The following is a 15,713-nucleotide window of genomic DNA, read 5'->3' on the forward strand; positions in this document are numbered from 1 at the left end:
TATGTTTGCTTTTTTGTAATCCTGGTATTTATTTTAAACTATCTTAAACTATCTTTTTTGTGGACTATGAAACTACTGTTCCCAAGACCAGAAATGACAATGCTTACACAAACAGCAACCTTATAGTTGACAATCATGTATGTTTTTCTTTCCCCTCAGGTGCTACGTGTAGTGCGTTTGATTAAGATCTCCCCAGCTCTGGAGGACTTTGTGTATAAGATATTCGGTCCAGGTAAAAAACTAGGCAGCCTGGTGGTGTTCACAGCCAGCCTCCTCATTGTCATGTCGGCCATCAGCCTGCAGATGTTCTGTTTTGTGGAGGAGCTGGACCGCTTCACCACATTCCCAAGGGTAAGGAACTACTCACACTCACCCTAGTACCGAGAGGGCAATCTGCATACTTTTAAAATATTTTGCATCAATGAATCAACACCGAATCACTGCATAAGCACGAGTTGCTAATTTTTTTAACAGATTGTAAAAATCTGTCATCAGGCATCAGCATAAACTTTCCTCGTTTCAATCAATCTTTGCTAAGCATGATGGACTTACTGTAATTAGCTTCTCTGTGTTGATGGCAGGTAAGAATTGATCATTGGCTTCACTTGTCAGACCCGGAATTTCGGCCCATATTTTATACAGTCAATGTGGAAGCTCCTTGTACCTGCATTCATCCGAATGGCTACACTTGGTAAAAACAGGAAAGGACAGTAATTGCACCAGCTGTTTAGAAGTGCACAATCAATGGGTGATGTCACAGTGGTTTTATACTTGGTCAGAATACATTAAGAAAAAGCCAAATATAACAACACTGCAGATAACAACATACCTTCCATTACACCTACAAATGCTGCATTTGGAGTATTTAAATTCTTCATTTATTTAGTTTGGATTGCAGCTAATTTAAAAATATATTAAAGCAGCATTTTCAAGCAACCTGATTTTGGTATATTTTTCACCTGCACAAATGAAGCAGACCAAACCCCCTCAAGACCTAGCTCAGCTGCTCCTAACACATTTTGCCTGAATATGCCCTAACATTCAAATAATTTGCTCTCAGGCAAACATGAACTGTAATTAAAATCAGAATATACAAGTAGTACTGTATATGGAACACTGCATTAAATTTAGAAATTCATATGAGCAGTTGCAGAGGGGGACCTCAGACAAGCAACGGGGAGGCCTGCAGATGTTGATGATGGGTTGCTCGATAGGTCCGCAGATGTGGCACCTCCTTTGATTTCTGAGTGCTCATGAGCTTCTTTTTCTCTCATTAGCCACATCTTTCCATCCTCATCCTTTTTTTTTTTCCCCTCCAACATTTCACTGATCCCGGGCACAGCGGGACACGAAGGGTTGCTCGTAAACAGATGCCACTTGTATGCTGTGTTACCCTTCCCTCTCTCATTTTCTCTCTTCTCTGCCTCACACACCCACATGTATGCACACAGACACACGCACACGTCATAGTTAATGATGTTTGGCTGCCTCCCCTAAGGGCAGACCTGTTGCTGGGTTTATCTTTATCCATGGTGACTGAGACTTGGGAGCGGGTGGGAGGGGGCTGGGAGGGACGGGGCTGCTGTCTGGAGGTGAGATGCTAAGAAGGAAGCCCAGGCGTGCTATTTGACTCCGGGGGCCACAGTGTTGCAGCTGGCTGTTCTCATACACCTTCATCTGACCTCTACAAAGTATATGAGAGGGCAGCAGAACAGAAAAATGTCTGTCTCCTATCTGCTCTCACAATCGCATGCTAGAGAAGGATGGTCAGAAGGGGATATGCGCATCAGCTGTGTGATATTTGCTTTCCTGTGAAAAAGCATGTTTCAAATGTCAGATCTGTCGTTTTCTCTGCTGTGTAATTTCCTCCCCATCCCTGTCTCTCTTTCCCTCTCTTCACCCCTTCTACTTGTGTACTCAGTTGCCTTCTCTAGCCTTTTGCCTCTCACACTTTCTCTTATCCTGTGTTTTCATCCCTGTAGGCATTTATGTCCATGTTCCAGATCCTAACCCAGGAGGGCTGGGTTGATGTCATGGACCAGACCCTGGTGGCTGTAGGTCATATGTGGGCTCCAGTAGTAGCCATTTACTTCATCCTCTACCATCTGTTCGCTACCTTGGTGAGGAGTATACCGTGCTGTTTCAAACATACACGTCAGATGAGGTTGAAGATTCTTTTGAATTGGAGTTTTTTTTGTTAAAGAAGTATTTCACTGCCAGAAAGTTGGCCTTTGTGAAAAACTATGGTGTATAGAAAGATGCAAATATTTTTGAAATTGGTGCTACATGACCAGAGAAAACAGAGGAAAAAGGAACTGGCAGGCCCTTTTGCTCAAAAAGTAGAAAACCTACAACAACTTTGAAACAGGAAACAGTAAAGCAGCCAGCTGGTACAAATGATATCATATTATAGCCAAACAGTACAAAAAACATGTTGAAAAAATTTAAGGTGAGAAACAGATTATGAACAGGATTGTGGTTCATATTTTAATCAGTACTGCCATGTTGTAGAGTTTGATAAGAGTTTCACAATCTTTTTCTTTTGCAGCTAAACCGTATGCTAAAATATGTTTCTGAAAACATTTTAGGTGGGAAATAGAAGGGATGCAATGATACAGTTAGCCCACGTTTTGATTCGTACCTCGGTTTTTGGATCACGGTTTTGGTTCAGTTCAGTACGCATTTTTTGTGATGAGCACTGGTGATTTTTTTTGTGTTTTTCTGAACTGGTAGGATTCATTTGTCAGAAGGCATCAGAGACATTACCTGCTCAGCTGTCCTGCTTCCACACAGCGATATTGCAGTGATACTGCGGCGCAGATGCAGGCTCATGTTTGAAGTGTTTCCACTCGTGTAGGCGACACGAGTCAAGCAGCCGAGTCATGCTTGCAGACAGCAACATTTGTGTCCACTGTTTTTGTTCCCTCATTGTTGTATTCAGCACCAAAACCAAAATGTCCCCACATCGAAGATTTGAAAGAAGATCATACGGTTCAAAATTATATTGAGATTTGTGGCATCCCTACAGTGAAGTAACAGAATCTTGGTTTGTAGTTTATCAGTACTGCCTAGTTTTGACAGGCGATTGGTGAGACGCCCCTCAATCAACCGATCCGACTTACTTTTTGTGTCTGTGCAAGCAGGCATACAAAAATGCTTCAGGACAATCTGTCATTGAGAGTGAAGATAAATCCACTTTTTAATCCCAAAAGTTTAAACTCTGTGCTGTCCTCAAGCTTCTATCTTTATTCCTCCAGAAGCTCTGGGCTCTGCCCATGGCTGTCTGCCGAGCTTGCTAGCTCCAGCAGCTGTCTGTAGTATACTGACACATTTTGCGTCATTTGGCAGAACTTTAATGGCAAAAGAGTGGGAGGCTCTGGAAGAAAGGAGGTTCATCATTGTTCATTTGCATATACTACCAAAACTGTAGTGATACAAACTGCTTGAAAATCAAAAAAAGTAACTGTTTAAATTGTCTTTTTAGTGCATTGTATATTTGCTGCAGTATTCCATTATGTTAGTCAGTAAAAGCAGGTTTGGGGAAATAAGTGGCAAAAGGATATATGAATTGTTTTCCTAATGCATTCAATTAGTGCCCCTGCCCCTTCAGTGCTCTCTCAAGTGGTACGTCTAATCACAGCTAATCAGACTTGCAGGCGTAAGAAGTGCTGACATTTCAGTGTTTGGTCTTCTTATATGGGGAGCCATCAGACAGCACAGACAGTCTCTGGATGACTCACACATCACCCCAGACAGTCAGGATGTCTTCCTGAACAGATGAAGCAACAAATGCAATTACTAAGCAGATTTTGTACTTTTGAAAAACTCTTATTTTTTTATGATAGTAATAATGAGAGGAGCATATTTGTAATGTGCTCACTCATAGCATATGTTCTTATGCACTTCCTCTTGTTGCATTCTAGATTCTGCTCAGTCTTTTTGTGGCTGTTATCTTGGACAATCTGGAGTTGGATGAAGACTTGAAGAAGCTCAAACAGGTAAGAAGCTTTAGAAGCTGGAAATTATGTTCAGAGATCTATGAAAAATAGACAGTTTATTTATGTACAGTATGAGGATTCCATACCAAGTAAAGTAACCACTACATAATGAGTAGATGTGAGATGTTTCTGAGTTTGTGGTTAACTTGTGCCGCAGAGTTACATCTTGCAAGTTTTCACAGCATCAATTGAACATGCAAGTATGTACTGAACAATCCGTAATTGATTAGATGATGATATGACTAGGGTACCGGTACCTGGACTTCTGTACTGGTATCCAACATGGTTTCTGTATTTTACTCTCTGTGTAATATCAAAAAAGTCATTTCAGTTATAAAATACAGGTTACCGAATATGACCAACATTGCTTCAAAGGAGGAAGCTTTTTAAAGGCCTGTGAAGCAGCTGGAGAAACAGTTTTTACTCTGTGTACTTTACTCAACCTTGATAAGACTAACATGAAGAAACTGATTGAATATCAGCGCAGTACGGGACTATATAAAAATATGAGTAACTGTCAAAAGGAACATTAATGACAAACAGTAGAAGACAGCAATTTGCCATTGCAGCATCTGTCTGATGATCCAAAGAAAAAGAAGAAACACTGGCATTGTCTATTGAGTTGTTGTTGTCACGACAGCAGTGCTTGCATACTGTAATATTTATACTATTGGTTTCATACTAAGCTTTCTCACATACTGTTTTGGCAAACTAAAGAGGATGTTAGTAAGGAATTATGGACGCAGCCAGGTACTGACTTTTGGCTGACGCTAGTAAAAATGTAGGATTATGTGAACCAAGACAGTGAAAAAAGCCCAGTTACGTCCAACAGCATCTCCGACTTGCTAATTAATTACATAAATATGTTGATGAAGATGTTGATGCCTCGTCGTTCATGTCGGAGAGTTCAACTCTGCAATGAGCCCAGCGCTGGCCGAAGGAGTGATAATGTCAACTGTGGCTGCTGCAAGGGGACCTGGCTTTCAGGCTATCAAACATGGCAGACTCTGGCTTTAAGATATATTTTTTATTTGACCAGGTCAGCTTTGTATTTCGCATCAGTAAGTGTTGACCTGACTTACTGTAACTTGTTGCAGGAATGATGTCTTGTGCTGTCTCTTTCTCTCTATAATGTTAATCAAAGGATGTGCTCTCAGGTACTGAAATTCAGGACCAATTGAGTTGGTAATTGGTAGTAACACTGTTATTCAGCCTGTTAGCAATTCAAATCAGGTGTCACTAATTCTCCAACTGCAAGTGCCGATTTCTCCTGAGTAACTGTGTGTATGTGTTTTTTTGTGTTTTCCACCTTTAAATCAGAAAATATGAAAAGACGAATGGCAGCCCAACAAGTGGTGTTTGCTCTGAGTTGAGTATTTTGATACTGGACTTTCGGTTTCTCTCCTGCTAATTTAACCGTGGCCTTGCCACAGTGAGCAAAGCTAAAATTGTGACATGGCATTGCCAGGCTAAGCCACCATGTCTGGTTGATCAAACATTTACATTCCTCACTGGTCATTACATTTGATGCCTTCTAGTGGTTCACCTCCAATGTAGAAAATACCTATACCTAACCTATTGGTAGTCTCTTTAATATGTGACCATTTTCAGATGGTTGGTTGATGTGAATTGGTCAGTGTTTTTGGTGGTGGTACTGTACAGAGCTAATACTAAATAAGTACTAAGTAAGTACTTATTCTAATCACCCATGGCACTGTTTACACAGACGTGCAGGCTGGTTGATCTCTGTGAACTCGATGCATTTCATTGCCTGCTTGTGCTCGGCGGCTTAGTAAAACACAGAAACACAGCTGCCTTTTTTGTCACATCAGTTTAGGGATTTCTTCCTCACTTGTGTATGTTAAAATGTTGACCATTCATGTTTCATCCACATGGACACCCAGTGCATTAATTCTAATACATTCAGAAAGTTACACTGGATTTGATCTATATAGTTGCTACTGATTAATCACAGTAACACGTGGCAAGAAATTAAGGCACGTAAGTATTTCAGTACAAAACCTTTGACATATCAACCAGTCAGGATTACAATAGTGAAAGTACCAAAATGTTTCCATGCATCACATTTAAAAATGCCAATGCCTTTCCCCATGATCTGACCTGAGTTAACACAGCACAGATTTGTCTGCTGCTTGCCATTTCTGCTTGTTGTTTGCTGCTACATTTTATTTAAAAGCCGAGCACTTTCTGCTGCTACCCTGGGAAGAGTGACAGGGTCGTATTATGTGCCCACATGTGGGCAGGGCTCTGAGTAATTTCCTCATTCTCACCTTTTTGGGGCTCTTCTCTGGAGGGTTGAGTAAGTGGGCAATTAACTTTTAAAAAAGCAAAACCCTGTTGTGTGAAAAAGCTGGCACTTAAACACACAAGGCCTCGGTGCTAGCCATTGTTCAACGGGCAAACTTTAATAAGCAGTTTCTGTCATCAGATGCAAATGAAGTGCAGATGCAGATGAATTTCTGAAGGGAAATGGTCACAGACAGAGAAATGTCTAAACTTAAAGCCAATTAAAGTCAGTTTCTGTTTCTATTTGTAGCCATACAATATCCTTACATAAATTAATTAATATAAAATCTTACTGACATGAACAGGTTTGAATACACACACACGCACACACACGCACACACACACACACACACACACACACACACACACACACACACAAACACACACGCACACACACACACACACACACACACACACACACACACACACACACACACACACACACACACACACAGGTTATTTCCCACCCACAGCTGAGTGATTAGGCGCAGTGACTGTAAAATTGCCTATTTTACAGGTGCTTCAATCACGGATAGGGAGACTGACTATAAATAGACTGTAGATGGTGATCACCCTCCCACAAGAGAAGGCTTCTGCAAACATTTGGCAAGAGCCCAATGACACGGCCAACCTTTCTATAAGAAATACACACGTGGGCTGTGAGGGATGAGAAGCCAATTACAGTGTATGTGATGAATCATTTTTGCCTGCTGCTTGATGGATGACTTCATTGAGTTGGCACTGCAATGTTTGTTATTTGTCTTCAATGTGACTTGTGTCCATGGCGAGCTCTTTAAAAAAAAAAAAAAAAAATGACCATATACCTGAGGTTTTTTTTTTCAGCTCAAACTGAAACAAAGTGTTATGGGTATGGAATGGATATGGAAAAGCCACATGTGTATTCTATTCCCTGAGACGTTTTTAATCCTTTCTTGTTCACAGTTGGCCGAACACGCAGACAGTCGCTGTGTTCAAATTAATTGGAAAGAATGGAACAACAAATTGAAGCCGAATAAACTATTCAACCAGTGTGTTTGTGTAAATCATAGAATTCTGCCTCGATATTATTTGAAGTCAAATAAGGGATGGTGTGTGTGTCTCTGGTGGAAAGCAGAAAGGATGCTACACACCAGTTGACAATACAGGGGATAATGCACGCAGTTACATCGTTTGTGGCATAATTAGTCAGAGTGAGCTGATCACAGTTGCATTTCCTGTCATACCCAAGGTTGCAGCTTCTGTGGAGAAAGCTATATTTTTGAGGAGTTTATCTTTTCCTAAGATAACATTCCCCGTCATGCTCCACGTGTGCCAGAAATATCAGCTGGAAAACCAGTCAAACATGTCAGCTCCCCTCAGACGCCATTGTATTTTGCTTCTACCCATGAAAGACTTCAGGCATACAAGACGTGTAGTCGCAGGTGTGCCAGTGGTGTCTTTTTGTGTGTGTGCTTGGTGCGTACTTGTCACATTGAAATGAAAATTCACATGTGCAGTCAAGCTTTGTGCGATAAGACCCAGCTGCACAGCACAATTATGCACGATGATAGTGAACCAGTCTTCAGATTATTTCCCATATGTGTTGGTTAGTCACTGCCAATGCCATGTTCTATGTGACATCCATGATAGAAGCGAAAAATATCGCATGTGGCTTACATACAATTTAATTTTCTTTCTCCATGATGTTTCTAAAGTCTGTACATCTAATCCATCTAAAATGCATGTGTAAAAAAAACTGCAGTGATATTAGGCTGGAGAATGACATGATTACATGTCGGGCTACAGACTAAAGAAAACGACAGCTTGAGTTTACCCAAAACCAGCAATTAGTCCGCAATGAGATGTCCCTGTTGGGTAGATTTGGTTTATCAAAGACACTAGCAAAGAGACACGGTACATGAAATATGCACAGCAGAAAAGTAAAGTAGTAGAAAAGTAGTACAGGTCAGACCACCGCATTTATATCTATAAATGTTAGTGATGGCTGAAAGTGCCAACATATAAAGTTTGCCAACTTCACAAAGCAATTCAATTCAATAGCCAGCTTTCTACCCAGACTGTTGGAGTTAGTGCAATGTTCAAGGTGATTCAGTCTATACTCTTATTATACTGTACCTTCTGAAAACACTAGGCATTCACTGTCTATGTATAATGAATTGATTGCATCTGCCAAGGGTATTATGTTTTCACCCATGCCTGTCTGTTTGTTGGTTGGTTGGTTTGTCAGCAGGCAAAAAAAACTATTGAATTCTACTAGAGATTTTTATGAAACTTGGATGGAGGATGAATCTTGGCCCAGAATAGATCTTGTTAACTTTTAGTGCAGATCTGGATAAAGGGATAGATCCAGGATTTTTTTCTCACTTTTGTTAACATTGTGAGATAGGGCATTATTTCTGCATCTTTGTTAATTTCTTAGTGAATAATGCATTGATCTTGAAAAAGAATTGGCATGTTTAGTTTGCTGGGATCTATGACTGAGTATAATTCTGGTCAGTTTAAATTATGCTTATGCAATTATGGGTGGTTTAAAATTTAGAGTGACACAGAGCTATCTAGTTCGTTATTGAATGAGGCTTGATTGCATTAAAGTGGACTGCTGGGCCTTGGCGTAGGTATACGCTTTATTGAGTGTCATTCTAGTTTATTTAGTGTGATTTAGTCAGTGTTAATTGTTGAAGTTATTTTAGCTTTAGCATTCTCTTTAGACGGAAATGCTTAACGGTTTTTAACACATTTTAATCATTTTATCCCTCATAGTTTTAGTTGATGAAGTCCAAAACCTTTTAGTCCAGTTTTAGCCAACAAAAAGTCATAAGTCGGAGTGTTTGCTCTCTTTCATTTAGGCCAGTAAGCCTCCATGTTTGCCTCCATGTTTGCAAACATGGCAGACAGCTTGCCTTGTAGGTTGTTCTTACAAATAAGTAAAGAAATACACAAATATCTTCCAAATAAATGGTTGTGTAATTTTAGAAATAACAATTTCACTAGATAGTAACATCAGTAATTCATTGGTTTGCCATTTAGCTTTTTCTGGTCAGGACAAATAAGTGAAAACAAATTGATCTGTTTGTCTAAAGATATAAATAAATAAACTTGCAGGCTATAAACAGCAGCAACAGGCGATGCAACCTTAGACACATTGGGCAGGTCGGAAAACCAACATTTTTTCCCCATACGTATCACTCAAACAATAGGACAATATGATAAAGAATTTCACTTGCCTGACCAAAAAGTTAACTTTGCTTTAGCAAGCTGACGTTAGCTAACACATGAATCCAGCCAACGCTTGCCTGAAAGCCAGGCTCATTCATTCATTACCACATCGCTGCCATTGTTACTGCAAACTATTTTTGTGAGTGACCTCCAGCTAGGCTGAGCCAACGTTGCCACAAGTTGACATAGTTAACTGGCCAGTAACATTGACATAACCTTAGCAAATTTATAAGCTTGGTTAACATTCTGATATTCCACGGATAATATTTTAGTCCCGTCTCGTCTTGTCAAGGAAAACAAAAGTTTTTATTGCTAAAGATCTATTTTTAGCTCTTCACCGTCTCGTCTTAGTCAAGGAAATGAGGTCGTTGACAAAAATTTAGATTTTTTTTTCTAAATTATTACTCAATATAGTGAATTCAATAATGTAATACATTAAAGTAGGACCTCTTGGTGATCACCATACTGTATAATACTCGTTTACAGTTCTCCATAATTTTCTCCTGGGTATAATGGCTTAAGCCATCCCCTGTGTTTATTAACAATGTTGTCCAGTCAACCAAAAGTTTGACTGACCCTCCTTGGGAATTTATTTTAAGCATAATACGTTGGCAGCATCCTGTTTATAACAGTTCTGTGAGTCTGTTAAAGCAGCTTCAGTTGATAAATATAGAAGGGGGAATCCCTGTGAGTCATCACATATAAATCCAAGTCAATTTTATTTATAAAGCCTAAAATCATAAATTTGCCTCAAGGGGCTCTGCAGTCTGTATGGCATATGACATCCTGCTTAGACCTTCAGAAAAAAACACCTTAGAGGCCAAACAGTGTGTTTGGTGGAAGATACTGTACGTACATAATCACCTCATGAGTCAGAGCTGAGAGTAAAACTAATGTTGTTAACAGATTTGTAGAGTTACATCAACTGTGACAGACTGCTTCAGAGACATATAACTTCTAATGGTTCTATAAGACTGCACTTAAACAGCTTTTACCTTTTAGATTCATAAAGCTGGTAGTTTTAAAGTGGCAATATTTCCTGCATCCACCCAAATATATATAAATAGCGGGTTCATCAGTGCCGACATCTGTGCTCAGTGGATCATTAATGAAGCAGATCAGCATGGGCAACCTTTTGGTTGTCATCATGGCGTCACCAGGGCTGGTTAACGTCTCTATTTATATGAGCTACTTTTCCTTGACTGTCGCAGGTGTGCGTGAAGCAACAGGACTACTGTGTCTGGCCATGTTGCTGATTTAATAATGACATCATCAATAAGGGATGTAGCTAAAAACATCCGTCATCATTTGTATGCTGATTGCAGCCCTGCCTTTGGAGGGAACGACTTGCATCTGTCAACTACGACAGACCATTTGTCTTGATTTGGTTTTTCATCTCGGTGTCAACGCTTGAAACACCAGCAGAAGCACAGAGGCTTATGGGTAGCCACACTGTGATCAAGCAGATTAGTGTTAGCTTGCTGTACTGTAATATCAGGTTGCTTTAATGTTGTGTGACGTGAGCTGTTGGCAAGTAAAACACTTCTTAATCCTTGCATTATAATCACAGCCTGAGAACAGGAATTAAAGTTATTTGCTTTAAATACACACACAAACTCTGCTACACACAGGTGCATAAAGTATTCACACACATGTGCACACAAAACACACATGTATGTAGGCATAAAGAGTGGTCATTGATAATTAGGGAAGCGAGAATAAGCAGGGCTGCAGCTAATGAACAACCAGTTTATTCCATCATTCAGATGAGCCAGGGGCACAGAATTAACAGGAATTTCTAAGTGGCACACACACAAACATACACATCTTTATGTGCACACATACACACACACAGACTTATGTGTACGTGCACCAGTGCATCCTCCACTCATCAGTGTTGATTAGGATAATGCATTTATTGCGTGAAATTAGGTTTGCAAGAATTTTTTAATGAAATGAAGTCTGGAACAGGAGAAAGGTAGACAGCAGAGGAAAGCAGAAGTGAAGGGAGGAAATAGACCCCCCCACCCCCTGATGTGTGTGCATGAGGGCATACACACGCACATCACCCTCCCAGGGGTGTTTATGTTCATAGCTGATGAGAAGAGAGTGACTTTCTCATTAAATATCATTTAAAAAATGTATACTGTGCAGCAGAAACTGGTTGTGCACTCTATGTAATCTGTCAATAGTACAGTCAAACTGAACAACTTTTCACAAAGCATAAGTGTTTGCGATGGCCATGGTCAGTAACATTCCCTCCGACAAATAAAGGTGGCAAATGCTAATGTGGAAGTTAGCTCCTTATGTGGCAGCCTCTGCCGTCAGAAAGTGCCCTGCGATGAGCTGCCGACTTGTCCAGGGATATACCCTGGCCTCCGCCCATATGAAAACTGGGATTGGCTCCAGTAACCACCACAACCCCCTGAAAGGGGGGGATAAAGTGGTAACATCCCTGCGACCCTCACGGATAAAGCGGTTAAGAAAATGAGATGAGATGAGACATCATTTAAAGTAGAAACAGACAATGTCTGTCCCCCTACCGTTTCCAAGTGGTATTATTGCTGGTGCCGCTGTCACAAACACAACTAGATCATTTTTGTTTTCCTCATAGTCACAACTACCAACAACATAGGAGAAAATGTGAGTTTAGCCATTCATTTGGTCTATAATGGAGACTTAAAAGCAGATAGAAGTGGTGTCAAGCTGTGAGCTGGACGGGATCACCTGTCAGCCTTCATTTTCCCAGAAGACTTTGTTGCCGGTGGTGGGAGACAAAAAAGCAAAGTGAATGGAAGGTACAGAGAACCAAACCCAAACGCAGATGATGTCATTATTTCCAAAGCTATTACACTGCACAATCCATATTTACTTCATAATGATATGCTAAAGCAAAAAACTTTGTTGCAAACCCTAAACCTTACGCTAACCCTGAAACACGAAATTGTAAAAAGTTACATTTTGGTCAGGTAAAGTTTAGTTTGGTAAAGTATGACTTTAGATGGAAAACTATGAATTGAATGGATATTAATTTAACTTATAATGACTTCATGGTTCAGAGGCTTGTGTCTGATATCATTGTACGATCATGGCAGTGACTGTGGCTTGTTTCCTTTTCTATAAGTGGACTCAGTCAGCATAAAAGCACAATGCAGCCTTTTTTATTTCATTATTTTGTTGAATTAGGGACACTGCATGTCTCCAGAATGTTTTTTGAGCTTTGTTGCTAAATTGTTGTATAATTGACCGACGAGGTATGGCAGTGAGTCATGTATGCTAGAAAGAAACTTTGAAGAAACCATTAATAGATTGCCATATTTACTCTGAAGAAGCTGACATTTCCTTTTTTCTTGCCATCCTTCACTCTTTTCCAAGATTACTTTTTTTTTTTTTTGTATTGACTTGCACTTGAAGTGCCACCAAGATACAAAGGAAGACAACAGGAACGGGCCAGTAGCTGCATTTGATTTGAAAAACAAGTTTATCTATTGGACATTGTTGCTGCCCGAGATTGCTCTCCCTTCATCTATGGTGTCACAGGTTGGTGGGCTTTGTGATGGGGGAGACTGATGTCCCATTTTCATCCAACAAATCATTCCTGCCCACAGAGCAATGTCTTCGGGACCAAAGGGAGATGCGGGGAAAGGGGAAACTGTTTATCCTGTGCTGGTAGATATCAACCAAATGAAGAAGAAGGTGTTTACCCCTAAGGGCAGAGATGGTGATGATAGTGTGTTTGTTTGTGTGTGTCTCCCTGTGTGTGTATGGGTATGAATTGTCAGCGATGATAAATATGTGTGCGTTTTTGCGTACACACTAATTTTTATTTTTTATTTTTATTGCATTTCTCTGTGTGTTTGTGTGAAAGTGGAAGTGCCTGGCAATCAAACAGGTCCTCAGGCCAGGTAGATGAGTCATGAGGAGCACATTTGGGATATGTGCACATTCGGGAAATTGTGCAAGTAAAAAGTGAGGAAGAAAGCAAGAAAAGCTAAAAGCATAGCTAGCTCTCTTTCATCTGCAGTTTGTTTACATAATGCATGCAGACAAACCAACATTTCAATACTTTGCACATTGAGCTCTGAGACCTCTCACTCTGTCCTTTGATAATTTCTTTTTCAGGAGAGGATGTAGCCTTGTCAGTGCCAGTATGAGCTCTTTGTGGGCACGGTAATGGTTTAAAATCATTGGTTTACATCTCTGTTTGCCCTTAATGTAACCAAAATGAGGAGCTGCCTATTAACGTTTCAATTACGGTGCTTATTTGTTGTGCTCAAGGTGATTCTTTATTGCTCGTCATGACTAGAAAAGAGAAACAGAAATTTTCTTGACCTATAAGCAGGTCTGTCAGGTAGCCACCAAATACACTGTACATATACTGTACCTGGAGTGCTAGGTCTGTGTTTGGAGTAGAGCTTGATTGATGAATAAGCCAGGCCTGTATATTAGCAGGTATTAGGTTATTGCAGATATTGCAGATCAGCATAGGTCAAATGATGAGTAAGCACAGGAATGCCAGATATGTCTGAGAAAATATTTTATCAAAAAGTAAAACATGACCTTGTTTGTTCGCTATGAATCACTGACAAGTTGTATTAATCATCTGAACAATGTAACCACATGGTAAATACAGTTGGTTTCAGTTCCTTAAAGACCAACTCAACACCTGCTGTATATATTATATTTGCTTATTTTTACGTTTTGACGTCACTGCGGTGATGTAAAAGTGTTCAGTGCACCATGGCATCACTGTGGGCAGTGAAACTGGTTGTAAGCCTGTTGTTAAGTTATTCATTTGTAGACACAATTGTGACAATGCAACCTTAACTCAAAAGACCATTCAATACCATATGATATTCAGTATCAGAGATGTATACATGTAGTTAACACTGCTGGTCGTAGGAATGATGCGTTAATTTAGCTGCCATATTGGTGAGGTGAAGCTGAGCTTCCCAATGCATGTTGGTCTATCAAGAGAGGATGGATATCTGTATTTAACAGAGATGGGGACTCGAGTTTGCAGCTTGGACTTGAGTCACACTTAAGTCACACAGTGTGCTATTTACATGTAAAGCTTGCCTATTAATGGCAAGCAAAAACATCGTAGAGAAAAGCATGGTTTTGATGGGTTTCATTCCAAAACACAAACATTTCTTTCAGGAATAAAAGTCAGCTGATGTTTACTGTTCAACAACACAGACAATTGTATCCACAAAAGGGTTAGTGATATTTCATCATGAGTTTTATATTCATGCAAGGAATCATTTTTGTCACACAAAGAAAGGTGCCAATTTTCACAAATGGTAGATATCTCTGTGAACAAACCTGTTTATGTTTTAATATCTCCTGTTTATGGACTTGCAGTATATTTTGGATTATTTGGCAGCTTTAGTGTTTTGCATTTAGCTACTGTAGCTGTGTATTTACATTGCAAAGCAAAATACAGTTATTAATTTTAAAGGAAAGCTTTGTGTGCTTGTTTTGTTTTTGTTTTTCATATTGCATTGCAATGACCTGTTCAGGGTGATCATATACCAAACAACTAATCAGTGCTGATAATACTCTATGCTAATAGATAAAGGAGTGATGATAATACAGTACATGCCTTGAATTCCTCAGATTAAACTATGCACTGTTTTAAGCAGACCGGATGGCACTCAACACTCATTACAACTACAAGAGACTTGAGACTTGACTTGGACTTGCAAAAAATGACTTTTGAGCATCTCTGGTATTTAAATTTACATAAGTCACTGAACTTTCAACTGATTTTCAAGTTGTTTGTCACAAATTGTTCTATAATAAAATATTTAAGATTAACTTAACCTATATAATTAGTTTCTAAGTGTATTCTCTTTTTACTACATTGTAAAATTGTTACAATAATAATTTTGTTCAACATTTTGGAAATATACAAAGACTTGATAATAAAGAGACTTAAGTTAAACGGTGAAGTAAATTTCTGGCAGGCTTCAGAATTTGGTTTTTAATTACATTTTTAGTGAAACATGAACATTTTGCTCTCATTTTATCACATTATCACAAAAAAACATATATCCATTGTATCAGTAGGGTAATGTAAAGTTGCAGTTTAACAGTTACACATTCTGATAAAACAATCATACAGTTTTGTAGATCTGAAAATAAAAGCACAGGGGAAATGAGTTAGGACTGCGTATTTTTTCAATAGGG

The 15,713-nt window shown here is 39.5% G+C and overlaps 1 protein-coding gene across 1 annotated transcript in view; it reads left to right on the forward strand.

Annotated features, from left to right (window-relative positions):
• The window catches only part of nalcn (sodium leak channel, non-selective), an 80,949-nt gene that overhangs the window by 36,659 nt on the left and 28,577 nt on the right, over positions 1-15,713 (forward strand). The window contains exons 13-15 of the mRNA XM_073473909.1: positions 160-351; positions 1,983-2,120; positions 3,924-3,998. Coding sequence (XP_073330010.1) covers positions 160-351; positions 1,983-2,120; positions 3,924-3,998 — 405 coding nt within the window. The remainder of the gene's footprint in view (positions 1-159; positions 352-1,982; positions 2,121-3,923; positions 3,999-15,713) is intronic.

The sequence above is a fragment of the Pagrus major genome, chromosome 9, assembly GCF_040436345.1.
Source record: "Pagrus major chromosome 9, Pma_NU_1.0".
Lineage (NCBI taxonomy): Eukaryota > Metazoa > Chordata > Actinopteri > Spariformes > Sparidae > Pagrus > Pagrus major.